At 36.1% G+C, this 27,641-nt stretch overlaps 1 protein-coding gene across 1 annotated transcript; it reads left to right on the forward strand.

Annotated features, from left to right (window-relative positions):
* Positions 1 to 1,298: 1,298 nt before the first annotated feature.
* Twdlt (TweedleT) lies at positions 1,299 to 6,702 on the forward strand. The gene is made up of 3 exons (XM_076828279.1): positions 1,299 to 1,660; positions 4,672 to 5,316; positions 5,923 to 6,702. The coding sequence occupies exons 1-3, from the start codon at positions 1,646 to 1,648 to the stop codon at positions 6,166 to 6,168; spliced, it is 906 nt and encodes a 301-aa protein (XP_076684394.1). The 5' UTR covers positions 1,299 to 1,645; the 3' UTR covers positions 6,169 to 6,702.
* The last annotated feature ends 20,939 nt before the right edge of the window (positions 6,703 to 27,641 follow it).

Raw genomic sequence — 27,641 nt, forward strand, 5'->3', positions numbered from 1 at the left:
ATATTAATCTTTAAGATATTACACTTTAAGATATTACACTTTAAGATATTAATCTTTAAGTGTAAAGTAACTGAAAACAATTATACATGACTCAACTTTATACAAATAGTCACATTTTTAATATACGTTTTTTAAGTAAAAAAAGGCTCAACTGCTTGCTTTTTGGTGAATACTAGATACTTAGTTTGTTCAAATTGTGAGTCTTAAAATTAAAAAATATTGTAAATCTTCAAACATTACTGATTTCAAAGAATTCTATATAAATATATAGATAACGGATATACATTTATCCGTTCACATTAATAGTACCTACGCAATATTCTTCAGAAATCATATTTCAAATTATTTTCTTAAATTTCGAATAAAACCGAAACTTCGGAAGGAAGTTTTAATATTTGGATTGCGAAGTGGTTAACATTAAATTCAACTAATATTCTTGCATCAAGAATATAGAAAGAAATTATTATCATTGGAAGAAATACGAAGAAAAGAAATAGTACATATACGAATTATAGTACATTTGTTGCTAGAAACCATACTAATTACACCGAACAAATTTTAGTGCTGAAAACTCCTTTACTTTCTATACCTACACGTAACACTAAAACTCGAAACTTGTTCATTAGCAACCAGTTGCACCTAATTTTTTACTAAAGCCGACCAAAAACTAACGTTACAAATGTCTCAATTACTAAAATATTGAAAAATTGTTTTACCATCAAATATCAAGTATACTGTGATAACAAGTGCTATCCAAACAGTTGGATTTAACATTCCCCTTGAAGCTAGCAAAACAGTTCACTTAAAAAATCAACAGAATCAATAATACAAATGGTAATAATTATAAGGTACTCAACGAAGAAAGGCTAGACTTCATCCAATCCACAACATAATCAAACACTCACGTCGCAAATAAAAAATAAACAATTTCATTGAAAAACCAAACACCAGGAACAAGTACTCCAAAAGAAAAACACTCATCCCTATTCTACTCCTCCAATCCCATTTAAAGGAACCACTCGCCTCAATGCTTCCCAATTCCTCACTCACAGCTCCAATGTCCCTAAAGGAACCACCCACAAATATCCTAATGCTTCCCAATTCCACACAGGACCCACATTTCCACCTCAGAGACTACCAGCAGAACACATGCCACCCACCACAGAAAAGCCAGCACCCTGGCCCTTAGAAGAATGGACACCGCGTCGTCCGCCATCACGGAAACGCATAAATTCGTGTCTGCGGCAGGTGAAGTGCCAAGAACGCACGTTGCAGGCGAGCATTAGACAGTTTTAGAAAGTTAGCATCGGGTTCACTTGCCAAAATGGTGTCCCTAGCACCTGGCGACGTGTTCGATAGGTGCGAGAGGGTGGTCCCCATAGGGTTCAGGGACGGTTCCTTCCTGGTACCGAAAGGGCTCGGGCCGCGAGTCAAGTTCGCTCGGTGAGAAAGAAAAAAAGCGCGGTGCTAGCTGAATCTGGCGACAGTGGGGTTGGAGAAAGAGGGAAGGAGAGAAAGAGATTCGCAACACAGTCTCATCAGCATAGGTGATGGGTCGAGATGCGAGTGGGGCCAGGGCTGGTATAAAAGGGGCACCGTGGCATCCGCGGAGCATCAGTCCTCAAATCCAGGAACAGCAGCAACCATGAGGGCATTCATGGTGAGTCGAACTCGTTTCGTCTTCTCACTGTTCCCCTTTCATCTTCCTTTCCCTTTCTCGCCTGGCACAGTGGTCCGCGGTGTCGCTCATCTCTCACCATCCATCCGCGCTTCCCTCTTCGCTGTGCTAACAGTTCTGTTACGTCAATACGGCGGCAGACGCTTCCTGAGCTCCGTCCATTCGGCGCGGCTCTTCCTTATTCATTTCCTGCTTCTGCTGTCCTGCTCGACATCCTCTGTGAATTCTTTGTCGAGCTTCATTTCTCATTTGGTAGTATGTTACGCATTTATAACGAAAGTGATATTAGTGGCGAATCTTCGGCCGTTCCGCGAAGGGTTGCGTGCGTCTGGGTCGAATTAGATGTTAGTCAGGCGCATCGATCGATTCATTGAAGTCACGATATGGGACTGACGGCTTGAAACGGGGACTACGAAGGACTATCTCCTAGTTTCACTTTTCTCCATTCGTGGAAACGATGCTCTTGCGCTGGAGAGTTCTTATGTAGCCCAAGGGGGAATTTGTGGATCAAAGACTTGACGTAAAATTAGAAGGAGGACTTAGAAAATTTAAAATCAAATTAGGGGTGAAACTTGGGTCTGTAAAATTTGGAAAATTGCTTGGATTAGTAAATTTTTGTTGAAGGAAATAAAATGGATTGGCAAATGCAACTACCGTAGAGTAGCTTCAACCTGGATTAGAATTTCAAGTAATTTCCTTTGTTTATACACCTGCAAAAATAAGGTTTACTGATTGAAAAATTAACATTTTCGTGAAATTCATTTTGCTCGCTCTTGCTCGGCTGTTTTTCATCCTAAAATTTTCGAATAATTTTTCGAGCTATATTATTTCCAAATCCAAATTTGAAACTGCAATTTTTAACAAAATGTATATATACGCGTTAAAAGAAGTGGAAGAAATTCGCACCTCGATCGAATTTTCTCGAATCGGTCAGCGGTCGAGGATGAGGCGGAAAAAAAAGAAAGAGGATTCGAAGAAGGCGCGCGGCAAGTTGTGAGTAATTGCCTCCTCGTGAAAGTACAGTGTACACGTGCGACTCGGAGAAATGAAAGAGAAAGAGAGAAAAGAAAAATGAGAATTTCTGGAGAGAATAGAAAGGGAGATGGTACGGGAGAAAGTAGAGGGTGGGGGTGATGACGACCTAGAAGACGACAGAGATGCAATTGTAACTCGACGTCAATGCACTCGATGATCGGATCTAGATCTATGATTATGAAAGAGTCACGAAATCACGGAAACTTTCAAATACCGCGTAATCTCCTTCCTCTATTTCGTTTAGTCAGCCATATCGCTGAAGAACATAACCTAACTAACCTCCTTCGAAATTTGTTCTTTTTCTCCATTTTGCTGGAATGTCTTCAATATTAGTTTTATAATTTGGTTTTTATTTTTTTTTTACTATTTCCTTACTGTTTTTTTTTTTTTTTTTTTAAATGGTAACTTTGTTGGAAGTTAAAATTCTAAAGGTTTCCTTCGTGGAGTTTTATTCTGCTTAATATTTTATCCACGTATGTCGAAATTCTAAATCGACTGACTAAAGACTGGAGAAAATAGAAAGTACATTTCGAATGCATTACTTGACGAAAGAAACTAGGAAAAATAGTGCTTAGTAAATATTATACTGTTATTATTATTGTAGCTATAGCATATTTCATCTGTTGCAAAAGTTTTTTGGTGTCCCTTTGGTGTTTTCAAATCGTTTCATCCTATAACTTAACTTTAATTATTATTTCATATTTCTTTTAATATTAATATTCTTAGGCTTGTGGTTATGGAAATTTTTTTTCTACAAATATTGTACACTTTGCTTAATCTTTCTTCTCGTGTACACAGTGACTCAGAAATAAAGGGTTTTATGAGAGCTCTTTATACTCAATTTGGAAACGTTTTACTTCTAAGTTACAGAGACGAAATTTGCTGTAGAATTTTGCAAGTCCAACTAAAAGTTTCACAGAAGTTTAATCTTACTTCATGCTAGATTCATTAGCTACCACGTGATAAACGTTGTGTTGACTCATCTGATTATATGTGTTACTATTGTTTAATTCTAGCGCGAAGAAAACGATAACAATAGCCTCATCCGTAATTGCCTCACGCGTTCTCATGAAATTCTACCTCTGAATGGAAGTGTTTCCGGAGAAATTTATCATCCTCGAGTTAAATATCAGATATAATAACCACCCCCGATTTATTTATTATTTCAAGGAACACAATTTCAATTTTCTGGGAAAATAGAAAGTACACAATTTCGGATTTCCCATGCCATTACATGAAAGCAAATGATACAAAGACTACTACTATTACTACCGCTATAACAAGTATACCAATCAGAACTGAGGCTTTAGATGCGCATGTCCAAACAACATAACCTCTACGGCCCAACTTTTGTGGGTATTGCGTTGCGCTAAATTCGAAGTTCAGCAGGCGGTCTAGTATCGAAGCATTACTATTGGGTGGCTGACGACTAAAAATCTTCCGTGAATTCCTTTGTACTCCACTTACCCCACTTTTCTTACAACCTTCACTATTGCTCAATAATTATACCTATCCCTCTACACCACGCATAGCTTTCTTTGTCCGCATCTTAGAGGTATACCTATGCCTGTAGTGTAGAGCTATAACTATGCCTCCATCTCACAAAGAGGTACATCTATGCCTCCATCCCACAAAGAGTTGTACCTATGCCTCAAGTGCAAAGGAATACCTATGCCTCAACTGCAAAGGTATACCTATGCCCCAATTGCAAAGGTATACCTATGCCTCAACTGCAAAGGTATACCTACACCTCTAATGCACTAGCCTCCATCCCACAAAGAGTTGTACCTATGCCTCAAGTACAAAGGAATACCTATGCCCCAATTGCAAAGGTATACCTATGCCTCAACTGCAAAGGTATACCTACAGCTCTAATGCACTAGCCTCACAGTTTCCACCCTTCGCACATCCATTTCCAAACTCTGCTCAACTAACACTCCCTTCTGTTCTTTTTACAGATCGTGATGCTCGCCGCATCGGCGATGGCGCGGCCAGAAGCAGGTTACTCTTACTCTCAACCGAGCTCCAGCTACGGAGCGCCTGGAGGTGGAGGTACTGGACTTGGAGGAGGTCACGGCGGAGGCCTAGGTGGTGGTTTAGGTGGAGGCCTAGGTGGAGGACTCGGCGGAGGACTCGGTGGTGGCGGAGGACTCGGTGGAGGCGGAGGACTCGGTGGCGGACTTGGTGGAGGACTCGGTGGTGGATTTGGCGGTGGATTCGGTGGCGGATTCGGTGGTGGATTCGGCGGAGGAGCTGGTGGCGGAGGCGGAGGCGGTGGTGGATTCGGAGGAGGTGGCTCTCTCATCCAGAAGCACATCTACGTGCACGTGCCACCTCCAGAAGCCCCGGAAGACAGACCAGCCAGACCAATAGCCCCACCACCACCACCGCAAAAACACTACAAGATCATCTTCATCAAGGCGCCCACTCCACCCACTCCCACCGCGCCTGTTATTCCTGCTCTTCCTCAGCAAGACGAACAGAAGACTTTGATCTACGTGCTGGTTAAGAAACCGGAAGAAGCGCCAGAAATCAACCTGCCAACCATCGCGCCGACGCAACCGAGCAAACCGGAAGTTTACTTCATCAAATACAAGACCCAGGTGCGTGATAGTTGCTATTCACCTCTTCACCTTCTCCTTCTTTTTTTTGTTCTCGACTTGTTTTCACTTTTTAATAGGTTTATGTCTTCTATTCTTTTTTTGTTTTTCAATTATTTGTTTGGACTTTAGTATTGACTTCTACGTTCTTATTTTTCTTAAAAAAAAGGTTGTTTTCCAATTTTATTTATCATCATTCTTCCACCACAAAAGTGCGATTCCACCGCGAAAATTTTATTTTTAAACCCTGTTGCGATTACGTTGCATTCATATTTTGGACTATTCACTCCCCTTCGGTACAAACTATTATTAACTGAACCACTTTAAAACAACAACGATGCAAACGGACTACGAAACAGACGAATCTTAGTATGACCCACAACTGCAAATAGCGGCAAGTAGTGCAGCATCAAATATAAGAACACAAATTAACCATAAAGTGCACCTTGCACCCCACTCAATGAAGCTGCAATTCGTATTCAGACCGCAATTCAATTCGTCCTGTGACCAGATTTTCCTACACTTGAATGCAACGCTTCAGCCATCCACAATTCCCCTGAAACAAGTAGCTAAATAACAAAGAAAACGACATGAAATGAATTACAGAAGGAAATTACGTCCGGTGGTGGCGGTGGCATCGGTGGTGGCATCGGTGGAGGCATCGGTGGAGGCATCGGTGGAGGCATCGGCGGAGGCATCGGCGGAGGAATCGGTGGAGGCATCGGCGGAGGAATTGGCGGAGGCATCGGCGGAGGCATCGATGGACACGGTGGCGGTGGAACTGGCATCGGTGGCAGCGGGCCAAGCGGACCCAGCTCGAACTACGGGCCTCCCGGCGGGTCTGGGCCTTACTAGTCACACCAACTGCCCCGTGAAACCCCACAGATCCTCCTCCACCCGCAATCAGCCCCATTTCTACGCTCCGCGACACGCACGCATTCACGGCTTCGGCCACGGCTCAACGGCGATCCTTTTGGACGCTTCCCCTCTCTGTGATCCCACGTGGACGACCGTGGTGACGAGCAGGATCACGATCACGTGGCCAGGCGACGGCACGATTCGTTCGATGACGACGATTACGAGGCTGACGAGAGTCCTGCTCGCGATTCGGTGTTACGCGATTAATAATACGACTTACGTGAGAACGGCCACGATCACGATGATGACCGTGATGATGAACACGATGATGACCACGATCATGATGACGATGACCACGATCATGATGATGACGACGATGATGATGATGATTCTAACGACTGTTAGGTGTACGACGACGACGACGATTAGTATTAAAAGTTTTTTTATACGTTATTTTTTGCAAGAAAACGGTGGCGAAATAAAGCTTTTTTTATGTATTTTTACATAAAAACCTTGGCGTGTCATTATCTCACCAGATACCTCTCCACGTTTCTTATTTTGGCTGCACCTTCCGTCGGTCTGATGATCTGTCTTACGGTTCATTAGATTGAACGCGGTGTGCGTTTCTAGGTGGCGAATATGAATGTATAGATTCCAAGCAGTGGCGGATTTAAGGGAAAAGGCCCGGGTGTTAAACGTTCTGGGACACCCTATATACATAACAGAATTACAAATAAATTTACGCGCTTGTGGTATGAAAATTATGTGAATAAAAAGAAATTTAGTGTTCGGATAAAATCATAATTGTTTTTGAAAAATGGGTCCTGGGGGGCCTTTTGGACATAGGCCCTAGCGGCCATCGGTCAATAGAAACTTTCGAAGCAGTATGGCCCTTAAGGTACAGGCAGCCGAAAATGTATACATTCTTTGTACACAAAAACTGGCCATTTCTGAGCCTTTCTGAATAGTGCAACATTGGGTCAGCTTGAAAGGCCCCGCGGTTTTTGTGGCATTTGATTTTGGCACCACACATTTGCGATACTACGCAGATTTTGTTTTTGGACATTATAATACAGGGTGTTGAAAAAAAGGGTCTAAGATTTTGGGGACTTACAGTGCTCACCGAGAGGAGTAAAAAATACTCAATCAACATTGGTTCAGAATCAATCCTTTCGGTGTAAAACTACTTTGGTATTTACGAGCGTTCGATATCGTAAGTGGAATGTAAACAGGTTTAGGAATACATTACAACGTATAAAACATTCATGTCGTACTATACAAGACAGGGAAGGAATACTTGAAAATGTATGTCGATCTATGATCCGTAAATGTCAATCTTGTATTCAAATGGATGGAAGACACACCGAACAATTCTTGAAAAAGAGAAAACAAACTTTTGTGTTTTACATCAGCTGGATTGATTTTGGGACCTATGTTGATTGAACATTTTTTATTTCTCTCGGTGAGTACTAGGTATAAGCCTCTAAAGCAGCGCTGTCGAAGCCAGGGTACGTGTTCCCTATGGGTTCTCCCACTCCCGTCCCCGTTGTCAAGGATATCACGCGACGCTAAGGAAGCGATCATGACAGGCTAGCGGTTCCGTCGTCAACGGAGCTTGGACGCTACGCGTGACGCTTGTATTAGTGACACACGTTTATTTCTCGCGAATACTGTGTGGAGAAGGAACGGTTGGAAGGGGAAGCAGGCGCGTGAGGGGCCCTACGCTGGACAGCGCTGCCCTAAAGTCTTAGGCACTGCTTTTTTAACACCCTATATATGGCTATGCTCGCCGTGATTCACGTTTTGTTTTATTTAGAGAGACAAATTATACACAACTGTTTGTAAGAAGACAAAATGTTTAGATGAGCCTTCAGATAACAGTGCCCTGTATAATTTCAAATTTATTCATTCTGCCATTGAAATACTTTTAAAATTTTTTTTTATGATAGTTCTGTAATCTTCTTGCTGCAATAACAACCTGAAAGAAAGAATAACATTATACAAATTTTCATTGAGCAGTTAAAAATGATGTAAGGTTTGGACCTATTTTTAAAAAAGATTTAAGTACTTTCTATAAATTGCAACTACCGTAAATTTTCAGTATCTAGTTCTGAATACCCTTTCTCTTTCTTGTTCAGTAGTTATTTTCTGCGAAGGTACATTTGCCCAGAAACCTTCAGTTTCTGTTGTTTGTGCTCCTTTTCACTGGTTTAAGAGGGCCAGAGAAAGTTGAGTGTGTAACCTTTCTTCGTGGGTTTAAGTATACTCCCTTAAAAATAGCACCATCTTCCATCAACGCAATGCTTTTATTAAAATCAAATAAACCAATAAATAGTTATCGTAATTTTAATGTTGTTAGAATTAGCATATGAAGCAGTAGCAGCAAGAGGACAAAGGAAAAAGGATTGTCTATAGTCAGACGCGCTTTGGAAACCAAATAATTATTTCAAATATTATTTCAAGTAGAATTTATCCGAATTGATGAGCATTTATAAATATATTGGACTTTTGCAGCATTTTCATTTAATAATAATAGTAATATCACAATAATAATAATAACAACAACAACAATATGAAGTAATTTAAAATACTAATACGAAAATAATTTAATAATAGTGAATAAACGTTTAATGTCATAAAGAAGTTTCTTTGAATTTTACTTAATTTTTTAAAGGTATTCTTGAAACACTCTGTATAATCAAACTTGAGTTAGAGATCTGTTTATTTGATTTAGAGACGGGAAAACAAATATTTTCTAACCCAATAAATTATATTGATACAGTTGGCTTTTCTGTATAAACGATTTATTATGAATATTTGAAATATTTATTATTCAACTGTACTTTATTGTACTTATTCAGCTTTGTTATTAATTCATATTGTTGTAGTGGGTAGGGGTCTTAGCGATAGCCGTGATTGTTTATTTGGGAACACAAGTTTGCCAGCACCAGTGGGCCATGAAGTTATACACGGTGCTCGCAACAATATCATCAATTTTTAGTGGCTGCGTTCTCTCGTACAGTAGCTGCTTCGTATAGCAGATAACCTTATCTCGCACTGGAAAATCATAATGCCCATAATTACTATGATGCAATGATTGCAGCCACACAATCCAGATAGCAATCAATGACAGCAATTGTGCTGGTGACCTGCACTTATCCGATGACAACGACGGCAGTAATCGTGGCTTTAGAGTAACGTTCAGTATAATTGAAAATTACATGCCTTGTGTAAACTCTTCTTCTACAGGGTGTCCCAAAATTGTGGGACAATCCGGAATATGTAATATCCTGATACAAAAAAAAACATCGAATAGGTAATCGTTTACTGCTTTGGGATTCGAGGTTTCGTTCTCGAGATATTAACAGTTGAATATTAGTGGTGAACTTCTGGGCCGCGCAGTTTAAAGCCGAAACAGCTGAGCGCGGAACAGACACGTGTAAATACAAACCCACACACACACAGAAAGTCGACCGTACTAACCCATCTTCACAGTTTGAACCAGCGCGGTCGGCTCTACTGTGTCCGTTGGTCTGTATCTACGCGTGCGTGCGAGCAGTCACTGCTCCGCGCTCAGCTGTCTCGGCTTTAAACTGCGCGGCCCGAAAGTTGGACCGCTAATATTCAACTGTTAATATCTCGAGAACGAAGCCTCGGATCAAAAAACGGTAAAGGACTTTTCCATGTCTTCTTGCATCAGGATATTGCATGTTCCGGGAAGTCCATGAATTTTGTAACACCCTGTATAATGATAACGTAACACAATCATTTTAAATATTTCTATTACTACTGGACAAATCCAAATTATTTGTTTAAACATCACAATTTAGGGGGGCCTACCACCTGGCTATAGTATATTATTATAAGTTATTGTTCTTAAAAATTATCAAGATTACCTTGGGTTTTCTAAATAGACTCTATATTTTTAAAAAAAATCAAACCTTCAAGTGTAAACCAAGATAATTAAAAAAAAATAATTTGAATTTGTCTGATAGTAACGAAAATAATTAAAGTGCCCATGTTACATTATCCATCCTATATATGTATATAATTGTATATGTGAATAAAATTATTTTATTCCACTTATATAATGAGTTTTTAAAAATTTACACGGCTTTTTATTGTTTCACTTCCGCAAGGTGCATCAGCTTCTGATCATTGGAGAACAGATGTAATCAAGGAAAGAAGAGAAACTACAATTACGCATGAAAGTAAAATGAGAAACGGCAAGAAAATTTATTCATGCAGATGAGGCTTGAGGCATTAGGCCCCATTAGGGGAATGAAGTCCGAGACCAGTTTCTACGATGAGGAGACCGTATTGGCTATTTAAAGAATTCTAGTCAATTACAACGAAACTCGATAAAGTGTTCTACACGCGTCTATTTGCTTGGAAGTGAAAGGTAACGCCTGCAGCATTTAAATTTGTCAAATTTCATTTGTAAGTTTATAGCATTTCGAAATAACCTATTCGTGGACTTTGACGGGAAACATTTATAATTTATCGCTGTGGAAGCTTTTTATAACACAACAAACCTCGTATTACGGAAATTTACTATTAACATAACTATAATTATACTAATAAGTTACAATATTTACAATTAATATATAATCGCCAATATTGTTTTAAGAAATATGTTAATTGATATTTAATTAGGAAGCTTTTCCAATAGTTTGTTTTAAACATAGATTTTCAAATCAGAAGGTATAGTAACAAATATAACTAAGCTATAGTTACACCGCGTAATAGTGAGGTTTGTAGAAGTTAAGAAGTTGGGGTGGGAGTTGAAAGAGTCCATTTTTGGAGGTTTTTGTTTGTCAAGTACTCAACAGTAATGCTTCAATACTGTTGAATCATTTACCGAATTTCGATTCTAATTACCGCTATTTATTATAAACTTTAATATTCTATGCACAAATTGAACTAATATTCTGTGAAATTCTGGGCTAGCTTGTTCCATATTTATAACCTTTGACCATTTCTTTGATAAATGGTACTAACTAAAAATATAATAATCAATGTTTATACTAATGCATACATTAGTTAAATAAGCAAAATTTTGTGAGTATGTTACTTTAAATCTTGCAAGATCCAAGATCTAAGAAAGTCAGCGTTCTGCATCTTGTTGCAATATTTTAATGACTCCGCCTCAATTCGAGCGTTCATTACACGCGTCTAGCAAGCAACGAGAAATTAAAGCGGAATTTAGTTTTGTATGACTAAATTCAGCATGCCGCGAGATAAAACGCGCAACTAGTCTATTGCGAAACGCGACAGTGTAAAACGTTATACAAGCTAGGAAACCCGTCGTGACTTGGCGATGGCCCACGCCACCCTGTGGGAAACCCCCACTGTGCTCCACCAATGGGCTGCGTCGCGCGGCGTGAACGCGTTACTATTGCATCATGCGCGCGCAGCTTGCCGAAAGATTTATATCAACAGCATTCGATGTTCCTTCATCAGAACTAGGCAAGGATTAATGCACGTTTCACTGGAAATAAACAGAAATGATCGAATTAGAAGTGTTAATCATTGGATCCAACTTGAAACGTAAATTATATGTTATTTATGAAGGGCGACTGTTGTGCTAGGTCGGAAAGAAAGTCAAGTATGCAATTTCTTAATTATTTCAAAATTGTTTTTTCATTGCAATTCAGTAGTGTATTGAAAATGCATACTTTTGACAATGAGAGAACAGTTTGAGAAAGATTTTTACTATATATTAATTTTAATTAGTTGTTTTTTGCTTGTCACGATTTTTAGGGACCTAATCAACGAGTTGACTTCAAATTTTAATATTACATTCTTAGTTTTGACGCTTTTCATTTTCTCACTTGTTTTCGGTTTATGTTAATGATATTGGAAAATTTTACGGGAAAAATGCAATCTTAAAATTAATAGTAGCTATTTTGTAATGTAAACTATGATCGTGTGGTAGGTAGTACCAGTGGCGGATTTAATAGGGCGGCTGATAAGCAGTTGTCGCCTAGCGCCCTTCACAGAAGGCCCTGGCAGGGCCCCATGACCAAAAAAAATTATGGTTAAGTATAGGTATCCAAACACTCCTTTCTTTCCTACTACTGTTGGCCCATTTTTAGTAAACTACCTCTTCATTTTCCCGAAAAATGGGCCCCTGCCCCGAGAGTCCCCCTAGGGCCCTATCTTAAAAAAAAGTTATGATTTTAACCAACCACTATATTTTTTTCGGTACTACTACCTACACTTAGCCCGTTTTTAGTAAACTACCTCTTCATTTTCCTCCAAAAATGGGCCCCTTAGAACATTTGCCACCTGGGCCCTTTTTCTTAAATACTACTTCCTTAAATCCGCCACTGACAAAAATCTTGATAACTATAAACTAACATTTTTTCGCAGGAATAAATTCTGACGCTAAAGAGCTTCACCTGAAATTGAAATTTATGAATTTTGTTTATGTTACTTCGCCCGTCGAAAAATACATTGTTAATAGATTAATAAATTACAATATGGGAAGCATTACTGAACTAAGAATTAAATGTAAATTTGCCCTTATGTCTTTAACCAGCACAGTGGGTATTCCCCTTAAGGGGGTCGTAAGTAGTCAAACATGCTTGTCAAACTCTGATTAATTATCACTAGTAATTACTAAGTGGTAATTACCCATAAAGTTCAAACGCGAAGTCGATTCAGAAATCGCATCCTAGCGGTTAAATAAAATTCATGTTTCTCTTCGTTTCTACGCAAAGCAGGAAATTGGAAAAGCATTTCTATACCAACAAACAATACTTGATCGTACTATTATTTCTAACTAAACCCTGAATCTTGTTCAAGGTAGCTAAGAAATCGTAACCTAAACAAAATTTGTTAATTAGGTGTAAAAAAATGTTTTTAGAGAAGAATTTACTAGATCTTACGAACACATTAACTTTATATCATTAACTCTACATTATAAAACTTCAACAGTCTAATTAAGACGACCAAATTCTACACCGATAATAACCAAAGTGATATTACCCATTTTTAAACTAACCTACAATTCAGCTATCCCATAATTAAGAGCAACTGCAATTAACCTGGGAACAATCCCACCTATATTTCCCACGAAACCTCAATTTTTTCTTAAATTTTTGACACGAGAACGAAACCATTGTTTCCAGGGTAATTAAGTTACTTCTCCAATTACGGGGAACCCCCTCGATAGCAGCCCACCGATGAAACACATAATAACGTTTTCTTTATCGTCCACTTCGAATTCGACCGTCTTAATTGACCAATTACGATTACACACAGGATACGTTAACAGCGTGGAACATTCTGAAACAGGCTTTTCACAGAGTGATTTCAAGCTATCAACCAGGTGAAGCCCCAGCTATAGTAGCGGCAAATATAAAGGGTGGGCCGTAATTCGTAATACACTCAAAAAAGAATTGTTCGTGAAATATCTTAATAAAAAATTTTCCTCTTAATTTTCGATTTATTCGTATATTAGAGATGGAGTACAGGATTTTTTTCACGTACTAGTACTTCCATGAGTGTATACATACGCATATTTACTCAATATATAAATGGGCACAATGAGGCATTGAGAACAGAAACGGACTAACCCACATTTTTTTGCGAAATTGAGATAGTAGCAGTAATGTATTCTCATAGGCTGTACTAATTACATAAAATAGGAAAACAAAATTTTTTTCAATTTAAGACCATATAGTACAAAAAAATCACTTGTTGCATTGAAATTTTGTGACGACGTCTGTGTTCAACACTTACTAAAATTAAATGGAAAATTAATTATGTATTTATTAGAAAGCATTTCAAATAGTATCCGAAGCTAAAAATGATGACTGCACTGGCAACGACACCTTAAAAAAAATGCTGTTGAAACCCTATTTTTTACATTTCCTCGTTCTCCGTTTACCTAGGTACTTATACATAAATATAAATAAGTTATACAAAACTTATCTAACCTGAATCAAAATTAAATATAATTTTTTATTAAAAATCTTTTGCTTCGTGTTGTTTGCAAGATTGTTTATATCGGGAGAGGGACTTTGAGAAAGAGTCAAGTTGACAGGTGAAGATTGGTTGCTTGTTTGAACCTTGAACCTTTTAAAATTTAAAATTGAAATTTATAAATATTCACTTTTTTTAGTATAAACTTAATAAAGATTAGTTTTTAAAAATAAGCGATTTTTTCTCAAGCCATGGGGCTAAGGACGTTTATATAATCGGCAATGCATGCCGCCGGATTTTCCTCCGTCACCTGTCAACCAGAGATGGGCGAAAATTTTATTTAAGTAAAATTTGGAATACCGAATAAAAGTTAAAAAAATTATTCGTCATGTGTCGAATAAAGTTAACTCGGGTTAACTTTCGAATAACGAATAATTTTTTTAACTTTTATCCAATATTCGACATTTTATTTAAATGAAAATTTTCTCCATCTCGGTCGCCAATCTCGGTATTTTTAGTCATTGAATGACCTTGATTTAGCACAGATAAAAGACTTGTTTCGAAAACGGATTTCCGTACGAAGAAACTTTATTCCAGCTCCTTAATACACTTCTACGTCGGAACAATTCCTTTTCGATTGTCCCACGAATTACGCCACACCCCGTATAATTGATAACTCTCGTTTTCACGGGACGTAAATCGTGAAGGTTCGCCGTAGGGGCCCGACCTCGGCCATACGCTCGTCGGCTTCCCTCGTGACACAGCGCAGTGGAGGGGACGTGTATCTGGCAGTCGTCTTCATCTTGATTAGCGGCTGTTTAAGAATAGTGAAAGTTTCTCTGGCTTGCGTCACGACGCCTTTCCCGAAGAAGACGCGGAAATCGACGCCTTCCTCTTACACGGGCGATCGATCTTTTCCGCAGCTATCGTTCGCATCCACGATGCTGTCCAACTTCCTGTTTGAATAGGACTTCTTCTTTCATCAGTATGCGCCTTGGAATTTCTCCTTCCTTTTTTTCGTTGGTAGTCGGTTTCCGTCAACTGACACAAGCAAATGAGATTACTAAGGGTATGTAATTAAAGCCACTGACATTGTTTATTGAAAGAGAAAGTGTACCTGCAACGGATAAGTCTCCGAACTCTCGAAGGGTATTATTATGATATATTGCAACGGTCAGTGCGATAGCTGCGCCACATACGGTGGCGTTGCGAAATGAAGCTGCGAGGAAAATTTATTGACGCTTCAGGAGGGATATTCAAACCTGTAATTCAAATTTGGAAGGTGTTTTCTTTTTATTCGTGGAACAGCTGCCGGGGAGTATTGTAAGGTCGCGGTGGCTGATATTATTTATGCCGAGTGGGATCAAATTATGTAAATGGTGCGTAAAGTGTGAATACATGAATAAAGTTTCATTTATTATGCTTTTTAGTGCTTTTGGTACTTTATGTTTTGATAATATGTAAAGTTTATGGTAACTTATTGTTAGGTGGATTTAGTTTGAATTTTGTAAACTTTTTTTATCGATTGAAATTTTTGATTTTTTCTATAAATTTGATTTTTCCCTATGGATATCAAAATGAATTTCACCACTCATTAACGGAGTAAATGGTATCATTCATTAGGCACCTTCAGGTATTTATTAATAATAAAATTCTGAGGAAAACGATAAGAATTATTATTATTAGCTGTAGTATTTTGTATTTGCAAAATACACGAATACAAATGTACGTACAACCTAAGCACGTTTCAATGTGGGCCTGTTTTTGAAAATTCCTATCTTTTCATTTTTAAATAAAAAAAATTACGATGACTTTAAATGATGTTCAAAATGTATAATATGGTTTGTTATCATCACTGAATTCAAACTTTCTATTTTTATATTTTTGTACTACAGTAGACATTTTAATAGTATTATAATACAATAAATTATATTTGATTTCTATTTCTGACAATATTGACAGAAGAAAGAGTTCGTCTCTTGTAAAGATTAAAAATAAAAATTAAAATGTCATAAAGTGTAATTCTTTTGACTTCTTAATTTCTCACTCTTACTATCTTAAAACTGAGTCAATTATACATAACTGTAAGTCATTTAAATTCGTACATACCACATTATTACATAAATATAGTAAATTATATTTATTTATAATTATATATCGTAATATATTGTACTTGTTTAAACTTCAATTGTAGTTATAATTTATTAATAAGTCGTAGAATTTTATATGGATCAATTATGAAAAAAGCACCGAAAAAAATGTATTAAAACTGCGAGTAAGAAAGACGACAAAAAGAACTGAATGGATTAATTAGATTATGTTGGGTAATCCAGATCAGTGAATTGATAGGATGCAGTTGAGAATCTGATTTACATGCGCACAATACAAGTAAAAAGCGACTGTATCGTCAAATGAATGAACACGGAAAAAGTGAGCCAGGACACAATGAATGATGGAGCAAATAAGGAAAGTGATTTATGACAGAATGTACAAATATAGTTTGTGACATATAAATATAATGAAAAGAATATAATATTAGAGAATCTTGATGAACTTTTTTTCTTATTGAAAATATCTTCCCTTTCCATTTAGAAAATTTGAAGAAAAATTTCGATTTATCTTTAACAACTAATTAAAATGACACGATCTTAAAAATAAATTGTCCTTTTCCACATATGTAAATATATGTATAAAACTATAATAAATATATATATATATATATATATATATATATATATATATATATATATATATATATATATATATATATATATATATATATATATATATATATATATATATATATATATATATATATATATATATTAATTTTGTCCACAATTTTTAATTCTATAGTTAAAAAGGAGTTAGTATGTTGTTGCATATATTCAACATTGTTTTATAACAGTTATTATTTACGATTAAATATCAAGTAGAATGTGTTTTATGTATAATATAATAGTATAATTCAAAACCCTTCATAAAAAAAGTACATTATTATCTTTTAAGAGTCATTTTATTGTAATTTATTCCGACAATTTAACTTACAGGGGAAGATCCCGAACCCGAAAATTCAAAAAATTCTGAAACTTTCTGAATACGTAGGGGATTTCCCCCTGATTACAACGCAATTTTTGTTTGCTGCCGAAATTCACTCTGAGGGGGTGTAATTGACCCCTGAAAATCCGGTTATTTTCCTATTTTGTGGTATACCTCGTGAACTGTAAACTAATTGTTTACCAAACGATAGATCTAATTAAAATTAGTAACTTTTGCCTTGAAACTGTTTTTCTATCTCTTACAGTTCGCGAGTTATAACACAAAATCGGAAAATAGCCGCATTTTCAAGGATTAATTTCACCCCCTTCGAGGGAATTTAGGCAGCAAACAAAAATTGCGTTGTAATCAGGAGGAAATCCCCTACGTATTCACAAAGTTTCAGAATTTTTTGAATTTCCGGGTTCGGGATCATCCCTCGCCAGATCTGAAGATATTAATTTTGGCCACGATTTCAGGCAAATTCGTCACGGTGCGGCGTGCAGAAGACGCAGGTGCAGACTGGCGGAAAGAATCAAGGGCAAAGCGACGATCTCGTTAATCGGCAGCGGGGCAACTGAACCTCTCGCGCATATATAAGGAGAAGAAAAGAAGAAAGGAGCCAAACAGTAGAGACCAAGGTGAGCATGGAGGTGGGGGAGCCGAAATTTGTTCCAATTTCACGAAGGAGGTCGAGGAATGACCTTTCGAGGAGTGCGTTGCTCGCCTCGAACTCCTCTTTTCACTGATACTCCTCATCTCGCGTAGTTGCAGGAAGCCGAAAAGGGGCTTCACGTAGTGGCCATGTGAAAGTTGCCTCTTGGCAGACGAACGTTCTCCGCATCTCCTCCTCCTCCCCTACCACCCTGACGCCCACTCTCCTGTTAGTTTTCCAGAGTTTCTCAGGTAAGATTTCTTACGAGAGCATCTTCTCAGCTGCGTAAGAACGTGAGAGAGAGTTCGCTTTCGTTTCCTCCTTCTTCCTTTCCCGACGCTAACGCATTCCGCTTTCCCCTCGATTCATACCCGACCAGGGAGTCATCCTTCTTCGATTCTGCTCCTCCTCCACTTCTTCCTCGACGTGTGGTCGCTGATTTCGTTAATTGATCGCTTCACAGCCGATGAGGCTGCGCTTCCTGATGGGCAATTGCTCTGTAACCAACATACACTGCCGCTCGAAAGTATTTGATCACGTGTTATAGGTGCGAGATATATTTTTCGAATATTCATTAGCACATAGCAATCGTTTCGTTCTAATTTGTTAGCTTAACAGTGGATTTTGGATTGCAATTCGATTATTATTATTATTATTATTATTCGATTTTTATTGACGCCGGTAGTTTTTCTGTTTCTGAGATACAAGTGTTGATATTGGTTGGTGAAAGGTTTTCTTGGCGACAAAACAAGTGCCAACAATATAGCCAATTTCAATTCTAACATTAACAACTTTCAAATGTATTAGGCAATTTTGAAGGAAACAATTGAATAAGGTGCTAGGATCTGAACTAGAGAGAAGACCAATCTTTTCTCTAGTTCTAAATTATTCAAATACTCGAAAGTAATTGAATAATTTCGAATACGAATAATTTCTTCGAGTATTCGAATATTTGATTAATGAGGAGTATTCAAATATTCGAATAATTAGGAGTATTCGAATATTCAAATTACAAATTGGAATTCTCTAGTATTAGAATTTCAAATTCGAATTCTCTAGTATTCGAATATTCGAATCTCAAATTCGAATTCTCTAGTATTCGAATATTCGAATCTCAAATTCGAATTCTCTAGTATTCGAATATTTGAATTCTCCAGTATTCGAATATTTGAATTCTCCAGTATTCGAATATTTGAATTCTCCAGTATTCGGATATTCGAATCTCAAATTCAACTTCTCTAGTATTCGAATATTCGAATTCTCTAGTATTCGAATATTCGAATTCTCTAGTATTCGAATATTCGAATTCTCCAGTATTCAAATATTCGAATATCAAATTCGAATTCTCACATTATTCGAATCTCAAATTCGAATTCTTACATTATTCGAATCTCAAATTCGAATTCTTACATTATTCGAACATGACGCCCTAATGTGAACAGTTAAATCACATAGAGAGTAACAATAATAGCCTTATGCAAATTCTAATGTTACATCTTATTCTATCTTTTCCTTTATCAAACGTATTGTAGCAAGTAGAGTTGTGGGCGGTAGTGTAATTAATTTATTTTCTCTATTTCAGTGTTTCCCAACCTTTTTTGAGTCGCGACCTGACCCAGACCCCCTTTTATGATATTCAAATAACCTGCGACCCCCACCCTGTACAAGGTAACGTAAATTTAATATGGCAAAAAATCACATTAAAAATATGTATTTCAGAATATAATTCTAACTTAATAATATTTAATATTTAATACACATATTAAATATACTTAAAAATATTTAATACATTTAATTATCTTATTTAAATAGTGTGATGGTTGTGCTTGCACCTGAGTAACCAGCTTCTTCTTTTTTTTCATGAATAGAAGATGGCAATGCAACCATATTATAATAAATATGTGCTAAGAATCGTTAACGCAAAGCGACCCCGGCGATCCCCTTGCGAACCACTGGTCTATTTTATTTCTGTGACAATGGCGTGGTGTTTTCTTCATTAGACTTGCTTTTCACATTTTTATTTTATCTGATGGCAACTTCTGCAACTATTTCGTGCAAAAATGCTTTTCGACAATTTCGAATATTTTTCTATTTATTTTTTGTAATATTGATGTAGCGTTTTATCGTTCTTAGAGAGTTCTTCTTATTGTGATCATTAATGGTTTTACTTACTAGGGCACTTTTTCGACATTTCACAAACTTCAGCAGATTTGATTTTAATGTTTTTTCTTCTTTTCAAAACTTTCGAATATTTTTCTATTCATACGATACTCTTCGTTTCCAGAAAGTTCTTATTTCACTATAGAAAAATGATTTTTTCAATAATATTTTATTTTAATTTGCCAAGAGTTTTTGGCCTACTTGTATTTCAACATCCCTCATCGTTTCTGAGAACTTCGAATATTTTTGATTTTCTATTTTATATTACTAGCCTAATGCATTCTCATCCCTCGAAAGCTCCCAATTTATAGTGTCTTCAACGTTAGACTTGTTTCTCAATATTTCACTTGAATTTAACAGAACCTTCTGCCTCTATCGCAATCTGGTGAAGTCGATCAACCTGGTGCTAGTTGCGAGCACAGCGTGCGACTTGCGGTCACTGCTCACACCACTTGCATGTGCGTATTTCAAAACGAGAATGAATGCAACACGGGGTCATGGAATGCGTAGCGCCTGCTCGAGGCGATTCAACTATCTAGAATTTTCTTTGCCCGCCTCAAATAACGATTTTATCAATTTGGTATGTGTATAAAAAAAAGGGAAGAAGTAACGAAGAGTGATGCAATTAAACACAGCAGAAATAAAAGTACGAGAAAGAACCATAGACATACATTTATACATTTGAAATTTTTTATTACTAAAGTTTAGCAATTACTGAGGAAATAGGATTAGTCGTTGCATTCTCTTCAATTCTATTCGCACTGTCCAGTTCGCTGAACTGTAAGTCGTACACTTTTCACTGGTCTGCTGAATTCACAATAGATGAGCAAGCAGTTATTTTTAGACCAGATTTCGATATTTAGGTTTCTGGATCTGACGATGAGGTAAGCTATTTTCGAAATTGTAGTTAAGAACGATAGAAACTAAGTAGTTTTAACACGATTTATTTTCGTGAGTTGCTTCTTCTATTATTATAATTTCAGTTTGTTATATACAACTGTTTCTTCCAGGGCTACTTTCTTCTTTAAAACTTTAAATAGGTACATCATTCGCTATTTATGTTACATCCCCCTAAATTACTTTCAGTACACTTTATTCCTAATTCACTGCTCGTGTAATGTACCACCTGACGAATGCTAATTCATCTTCACACACTGTTACTCATGAATATTAAACACCCCCCCAGTAGTACGTATTATACTAGTATTAATCTATTCATATTGCCAGTAAATTTTAATTCATAGCAGTTAATACAGGTTTTCTATAAATACGATGATTACTGACTCTTAAGCCTATAATTACCTCCACGAGAGCTACAAAATATTATATTGATAGCGGTCCACCCTGTTTATGTAAATAATTAATTAATGATAAAACAATTAGAGATTATTGCAACTATAACAGTAATAATTAATAAAGTATTTAATGCATCTATGTTTGAAATAAATGATATGATTATTTATCTATATCAAAAACCAGTTATTATTTTCTATTTATTTACTTATTTATTTATTACAGGGTAACAACCCTTTGGCACGTTATAATAACACGAAAAAACATGAATAGAGAACGGACAAATAAATTAAAACTAAAGCTAAAGTTAAAATAATAAATACCAAAGAAATGATGTTATTACATTGTTATATTTTTTACTACATTACTAGCATATCAGCATATTCTCGTACTAACATATGTGTTCACCTAATGATATTTTAAAACATTATCATACTATCATATTGCAATGCATTCACCACATCACGCGTTGAATGAAGAGTGTATGTTGGTAACAATGGTTACCATCGTTGGTTGGTATCACTAGTTTTAGTTTTCTTATGTTACACCTTTATATATGTATCTTCACTTACTGGCAAATATGATGGCGACTAGTCCTGTATATAAAACCTAACAACGTGCATTATCATTTAGGCTAAACCACACAACAAGAATCCAGAACAATCTACATCACGTTATCATACTGGACCATCAGCATAGCGACATATCATTTCGTTATCATAGCATCGCACCAATGATTCATCATACTATCAGTCTCGCGTTATTACGTTATCTATACTATCAAGCTAATATGCTACTGCACTATCATATTATCATATCGTGTCATGGTGCTTACATACTATAATATTATCGCACTAGTAGCATCGCGAAAATCAGTTAAACTACCGACAAGCAAATAAATCTGCAAAGTTTAAATTTATAGTTCCCAGTATTCTATTATAGCTTCCTAATGATTAGAAAGGTGTAACAGAAAGACGAGAAACGCCGTGAATTACTGCGATACTTTCTTTAACGTTTGATCTTTATTCGGATCGAAATTAATGTACAGGATATTAATACTAATTACGGCAACGAAATGATCCTGTGAAATATGGAAAAACTGGGCCACTAAGCTTGAAGAATCATTCCGTTCGTTAGGAGCTATATTCCTAATTATTAATAATGTTTAAAACACAATGGATGATAATCACTCAACCTATTCACTAAATAAGCTTGCCAGCTATTGGATTTAATTGGCAGTTATCTCAGTTTTACATCTGAGTTTCTCTCACATCAATTCCATGTTACCTTCAGACAATCCCCAATAGCGTTGATTGGAAACCAAATGTTTATTGCACGCGTGATTCTCAGAAATATTTTGTCGAAAATCGACAAGTGAATTTCCAGCTTCGAATGAATTGGATTTAAAATAAAAATTCTTTGACTGAAATTTATTTGAATATAAAGACCACTATCTACTTTCAGACATTGTAAAACCAGCTTTTGCTTTTGGAACAAAAATATGTGTTGTAATTACAAAATAACTAACTAATAATTTCCAACATCGAACGTTTGCTTGATGTTCCCATTAATATAGATACCTAATCTTTGTGTTTTGCAACTCAATGAACTCGTTTCTGCGTTACATGTTGGAAATTATGACCGAACTTCATATTTCATGTCAGCATCCATCTCATTCGCCCTATTAAATGCATCTAAGTTATTACATCCTCAACCCTCTGAGCGTAGATTGTTAAAAAATTCAAATACTCCTATTTATTCGAATATTCGAATACTCCTAATTCTTCGAATATTCGAGTGCTCCTAGTTCTTCGAATATTCGAGTACTCCTAATTCTTCGAATATTCAAATACTCGTAATTCTTCGAATTCTCCTAATTCTTCGAATATTTGAATACTCGTAATTCTTCGAATTCTCCTAATTCTTCGAATACTCGAATACTCCTAATTCTTCGAATATTCGAATTCTCCTAATTCTTCGAATACTCGAATACTCCTAATTCTTCGAATATTCGAATTCTCCTAATTCTTCGAATACTCGAATACTCCTAATTCGTCGAATATTCGAATACTCGTAATTCTTCGAATTCTCCTAATTCTTCGAATATTTGAATACTCGTAATTCTTCGAATACTCTTAATTCTTCGAATATTCGAATACTCCTAATTCTTCGAATATTCGAATACTCCTAATTCTTCGAATATTCGAATACTCGTAATTCTTCGAATTCTCTTAATTCTTCAAGTATTCGAGTACTCCTAATTCTTCGAGTATTCGAGTACTCCTAATTCTTCGAGTATTCGAGTACTCCTAATTCTTCGAATATTCGAATACTCCTAATTCTTTGAATATTCGAATACTCGTAATTCTTCGAATATTCGAATACTCGTAATTCTTCGAATTCTCCTAATTCTTCGAATATTCGAATCTCAAATTCAAATTCTCTGGTATTCGAATACTTAGAATATTCGAATATTCGTAAGAGCCCTATTTTCGAAGATGATTAAACGAGAATTAACTCGTCTTAACGGCAGCAAATGCTGCATACGTCTCACTAAACTATTTTCTCCTTTTGCAAAGATATGATTGTTAAATTTTCGAGATTAATTTGCTCATTTCGCCCAAACTGAAGGCACATTTAACGACAAATTAACAACGTGTATCCTTCGGTTAACAGGTTAATATTAGGTCGGTGCAAAAGTTGGTCCGCTTTATCGAGCCGAAGTCTTTATTAAAATTAAAAACAGTAAATTCCTTGGCTATCTATGACCGTTTTGCCGTTTTCCTGGTAAAAGTACAAGTAAGTATAGTAAAAGAAGACATTTCCGTACACCTATCAGGTATACGGAACACCGAGCGAATGAACTTTTGCACCGACCTAATTAGATCGCAGATCAAAATACAGGAATACACGAGCCCGCCTGTTCAGCGATCAAAATTTCATTTGGCAGATGGACATCCTACTCGATCGTCATTGCACGACCGTAGATGCTGAGTAAGAAAAAGGAAAGTAGAGAAACGCAATTGGTATTTTGCTATTATGCGGCTTATCGGCTCGTTCGTGAACGTTTATTGGCCTTTTGACCTTAGCTTTCACTCGATTAGGTCCTTTTCTTCCTTGTTTCACTACTCGCGTATACACGTTGCATCCAACTGTGATGGCTCTCTCGTGTTTAGTCATTCTTATCGATTTCTCGTCGCTGGCGTTGTTCCTCTTAATATTACTATCGTCGCCGTCATTGCCGTTGCACAATAAATTGCTATTACACAACGAATTAAATTAAATGTCGATTGTTGTCAGGCCGCGCTAAGGGAGCCATGAAGTGTCGTCTGACAAAGGCTGAAATGCTTCCATCTGTTCTCTTGATTAAGGTTACAGAGTTTACACAATCAACTCGGTGCAAATTAATTACCTAATCTCAGTGAATTATAGTAATTATGATAGCCAGCATGGGGCAAACGAAACGTGACGGGTGACAAGCATGAAACGCCCAGATGTGGCGACAAATTTGTTCTTTCGCCTTGCTGTACACTTCGTTAATGGAGAAATTTAATTGGCAGAGCGTCTTGAATAGTACAGGCTTCGTTAGGTGAAGTAAACTCAGGCATAGTGGTCGAATGAGAGAGTGTTTGGATAATGGAACATTCGGTTTTTTCACGTTTACTATTCTGTAGTTTATAATGATAAATGGGATGTAGAAATAATCATGTGTGAAGTATTTTATTTAAGTTGCGTTTAGATGTTGTATTGATTAAAGGATTTCAAATAATATATGTAAATTTAATTAGTAATATTTGTATTAACATTGGTAGTAACGTAGTGTGCAATAAGAGTGGCAAGTTCTGTAACATTAACCCTTCGTGGTCACACCTTCTTATAATCACAAGTTGGTCACACGGGGTTCACTGCACCCCCAGCGTCATTTTTTGAGTTACCATTTTCGTATTTTTGAATCTTTTAACTTTTCAGTGATAATTGTACGTTCTTAATGCTTATGCAATCATGGTCTAATAGTCTTTTTCTAGAAATGTAAATTTTTATATGATAAAATTTGTAGTTGAAAATGAGCGATTTCCCACGGTTGTGGGAAAACCGATTTTTTAATTTTTTTTATATTTTTTTTCTTGCGATAAATCTCTTTTGGAAGTCGTAGAGACACGACATTTTAACTCGAAAATTATTCTTGGGGTGCAATACACCCCGTGTGACCACGAAGGGTTAAGGTGCGTCTACACGACAGCACTTTTGTGTCTGGATCAAGTGTCTTTTGTGTCTAGGTCGATCTAGTTGCAACTCCCGCCACGATAAGTCGAATTCAGTGTCGCGGACTGCTCTAGGCAGTTTCCTATCTTCCGGAAATATTTTTGAGTGTCGTATACACTTGATCTAGTCACAAATATGCCGTCGTGTAGACGCACCTTTAAGAGAACAACATAAACCTTGAGAGTTTTTTTCATATATGAGTCGTTTATTTTGAAAGTGGCGTAAGTCCCATTGTGAGTTTCAAATGGATATGGAAAATATTGTGCAATAAAATTTTTTCAGATCACAGCTTTATGTTTAATTCTCAAGCTAGCAGTTTAATTATCAATCTGCAATGAATTTGTTATAAACAATTTAATCTCAAATTTCACTTTCGATCCGCTGACGGATTCATTGTAATTCTCAGCAATTTAAATATATTATATTTATAAAATAGGAAAAAAAAATTAATTGAAAAATGTCAAGTCTGTCGCGCCGAAATTGATTAATCATTGGTGCGTCTCGCCACTGCAATTGTGAAGTGGCTGGAAAAATGAAGCCTTTAATTTTGGCCCGAACTAGTTACAGTTAATCGATTTTTTTTTTATTAAAACTTGTAGCAAAGAGCTTACTACAATTTTTTTAAACTTGTATTAATCTCTGATTATCATTTGTACTGTTTCAATCTGGCGCCAACTGAAAAAAAAATGGAAAATTGTGATTAAATAAGGAAAAAATTTTTTTACTTGTCAGTGTATTTTTATTTTTTGTGAAATTGATTTTAATTTTTTTTTTATTATTCTTCAACGGACAGTTATAGTTATTATTATTCTCCACTATTTTTCTGAAATTAACCTCTTTTTCTTTTCCAGTATCAACTGCGTTACCAACGTATTGTACATGATGTTAAATAACTATGTATTTATTAAAAAATTTGCATAAAACATAGGTTCTTGATAATACTGCCGATAATAGTTCCAGACTGAATTAATGTTAATTGATTTTGGGTGTTCATCATATCGGTTCATTTCGCAAGTAATTATGGGCGGTATTTACAATCGTCGCTTAAGACTAAGATCGTCTTAAGCATGCGGCATCCTCTACTAATCTAATAGACTAGTAAAGGATGCCGAATGCTCAAGATGATCTTAAGAATAAGCAGCGACTGTGAATACCGCTCTATATAGTACATTGGTGGCACCACCCAACGGTGAAAAAGTAAACTTCATGTTGACATTACATCGAATCCATTAGGAAATTATCGTTGGCATATAAATCGAAGCAGAAATATGAACAATGGGATATATATATCTATAAAAAGTATATATATGAAGTAGTATATTATATCTGTAAAAGGAATAATTTAAGTTAAGAAATTTATTCTATTTTAATTCTGTCTCTTCCCATTGTTCATATTTCTGCTTCACTTTCTCTTAAATTTGCTTTTTATTTACTCTCTTTTCAATTGTTCCCTTTTAAAATTTATTAAAAAGATAATGAAGAAAATTTAAAAGGGAACAATTGAAAAGAGAGTAAATAAAAAGCAAATTTAAGAGAAAGTATATTGAACACAAATCTAAAACAAGAAATTATACCAAAAATCCTGCATTAAAAAATCTTATAATATTATTACGAAATATTTCTGCGATAATTTAAATAATTTCTGGTACTGAAAATGAAATAAAGGTTTTTGAAAACTTCCTGAAATCATCAACTAAGTTTCTATACGTAATTCTACGCAAGTGAAGAATCTTGTATGTTTATTAGAAATAACGGTATTTGAAATGAATTATGCTTTTTTTTAAGGTAACAACTATGATATATCAATTAGAAGATATAACCAGATTGCAAGAAAATAGAATTCAATTCATTTATTGATAAAGTCTGGGTAATAAAGGTGTACAACAGTGTCCTATAGTTCAATCATGTTTTAATGTAAAAATATTTGTAATATAGTGGTCGTTTTACAAAATCATGTACACAGATTTATGGCAAACAAACAAGCGTCAATATTGTGCTTTGAACAATGAGATTTTAGTACAATAAAATGTTCCAGAATAAAAATCATTTATCTTCTTGAACACAATATATTAGGTTGCTACAAAAGTTCCGGCCATTGATAAACCAACAGTAGGAATTTTGTACTCGTGTA

This window comes from Andrena cerasifolii, chromosome 15 (assembly GCF_050908995.1).
Source record: "Andrena cerasifolii isolate SP2316 chromosome 15, iyAndCera1_principal, whole genome shotgun sequence".
Lineage (NCBI taxonomy): Eukaryota > Metazoa > Arthropoda > Insecta > Hymenoptera > Andrenidae > Andrena > Andrena cerasifolii.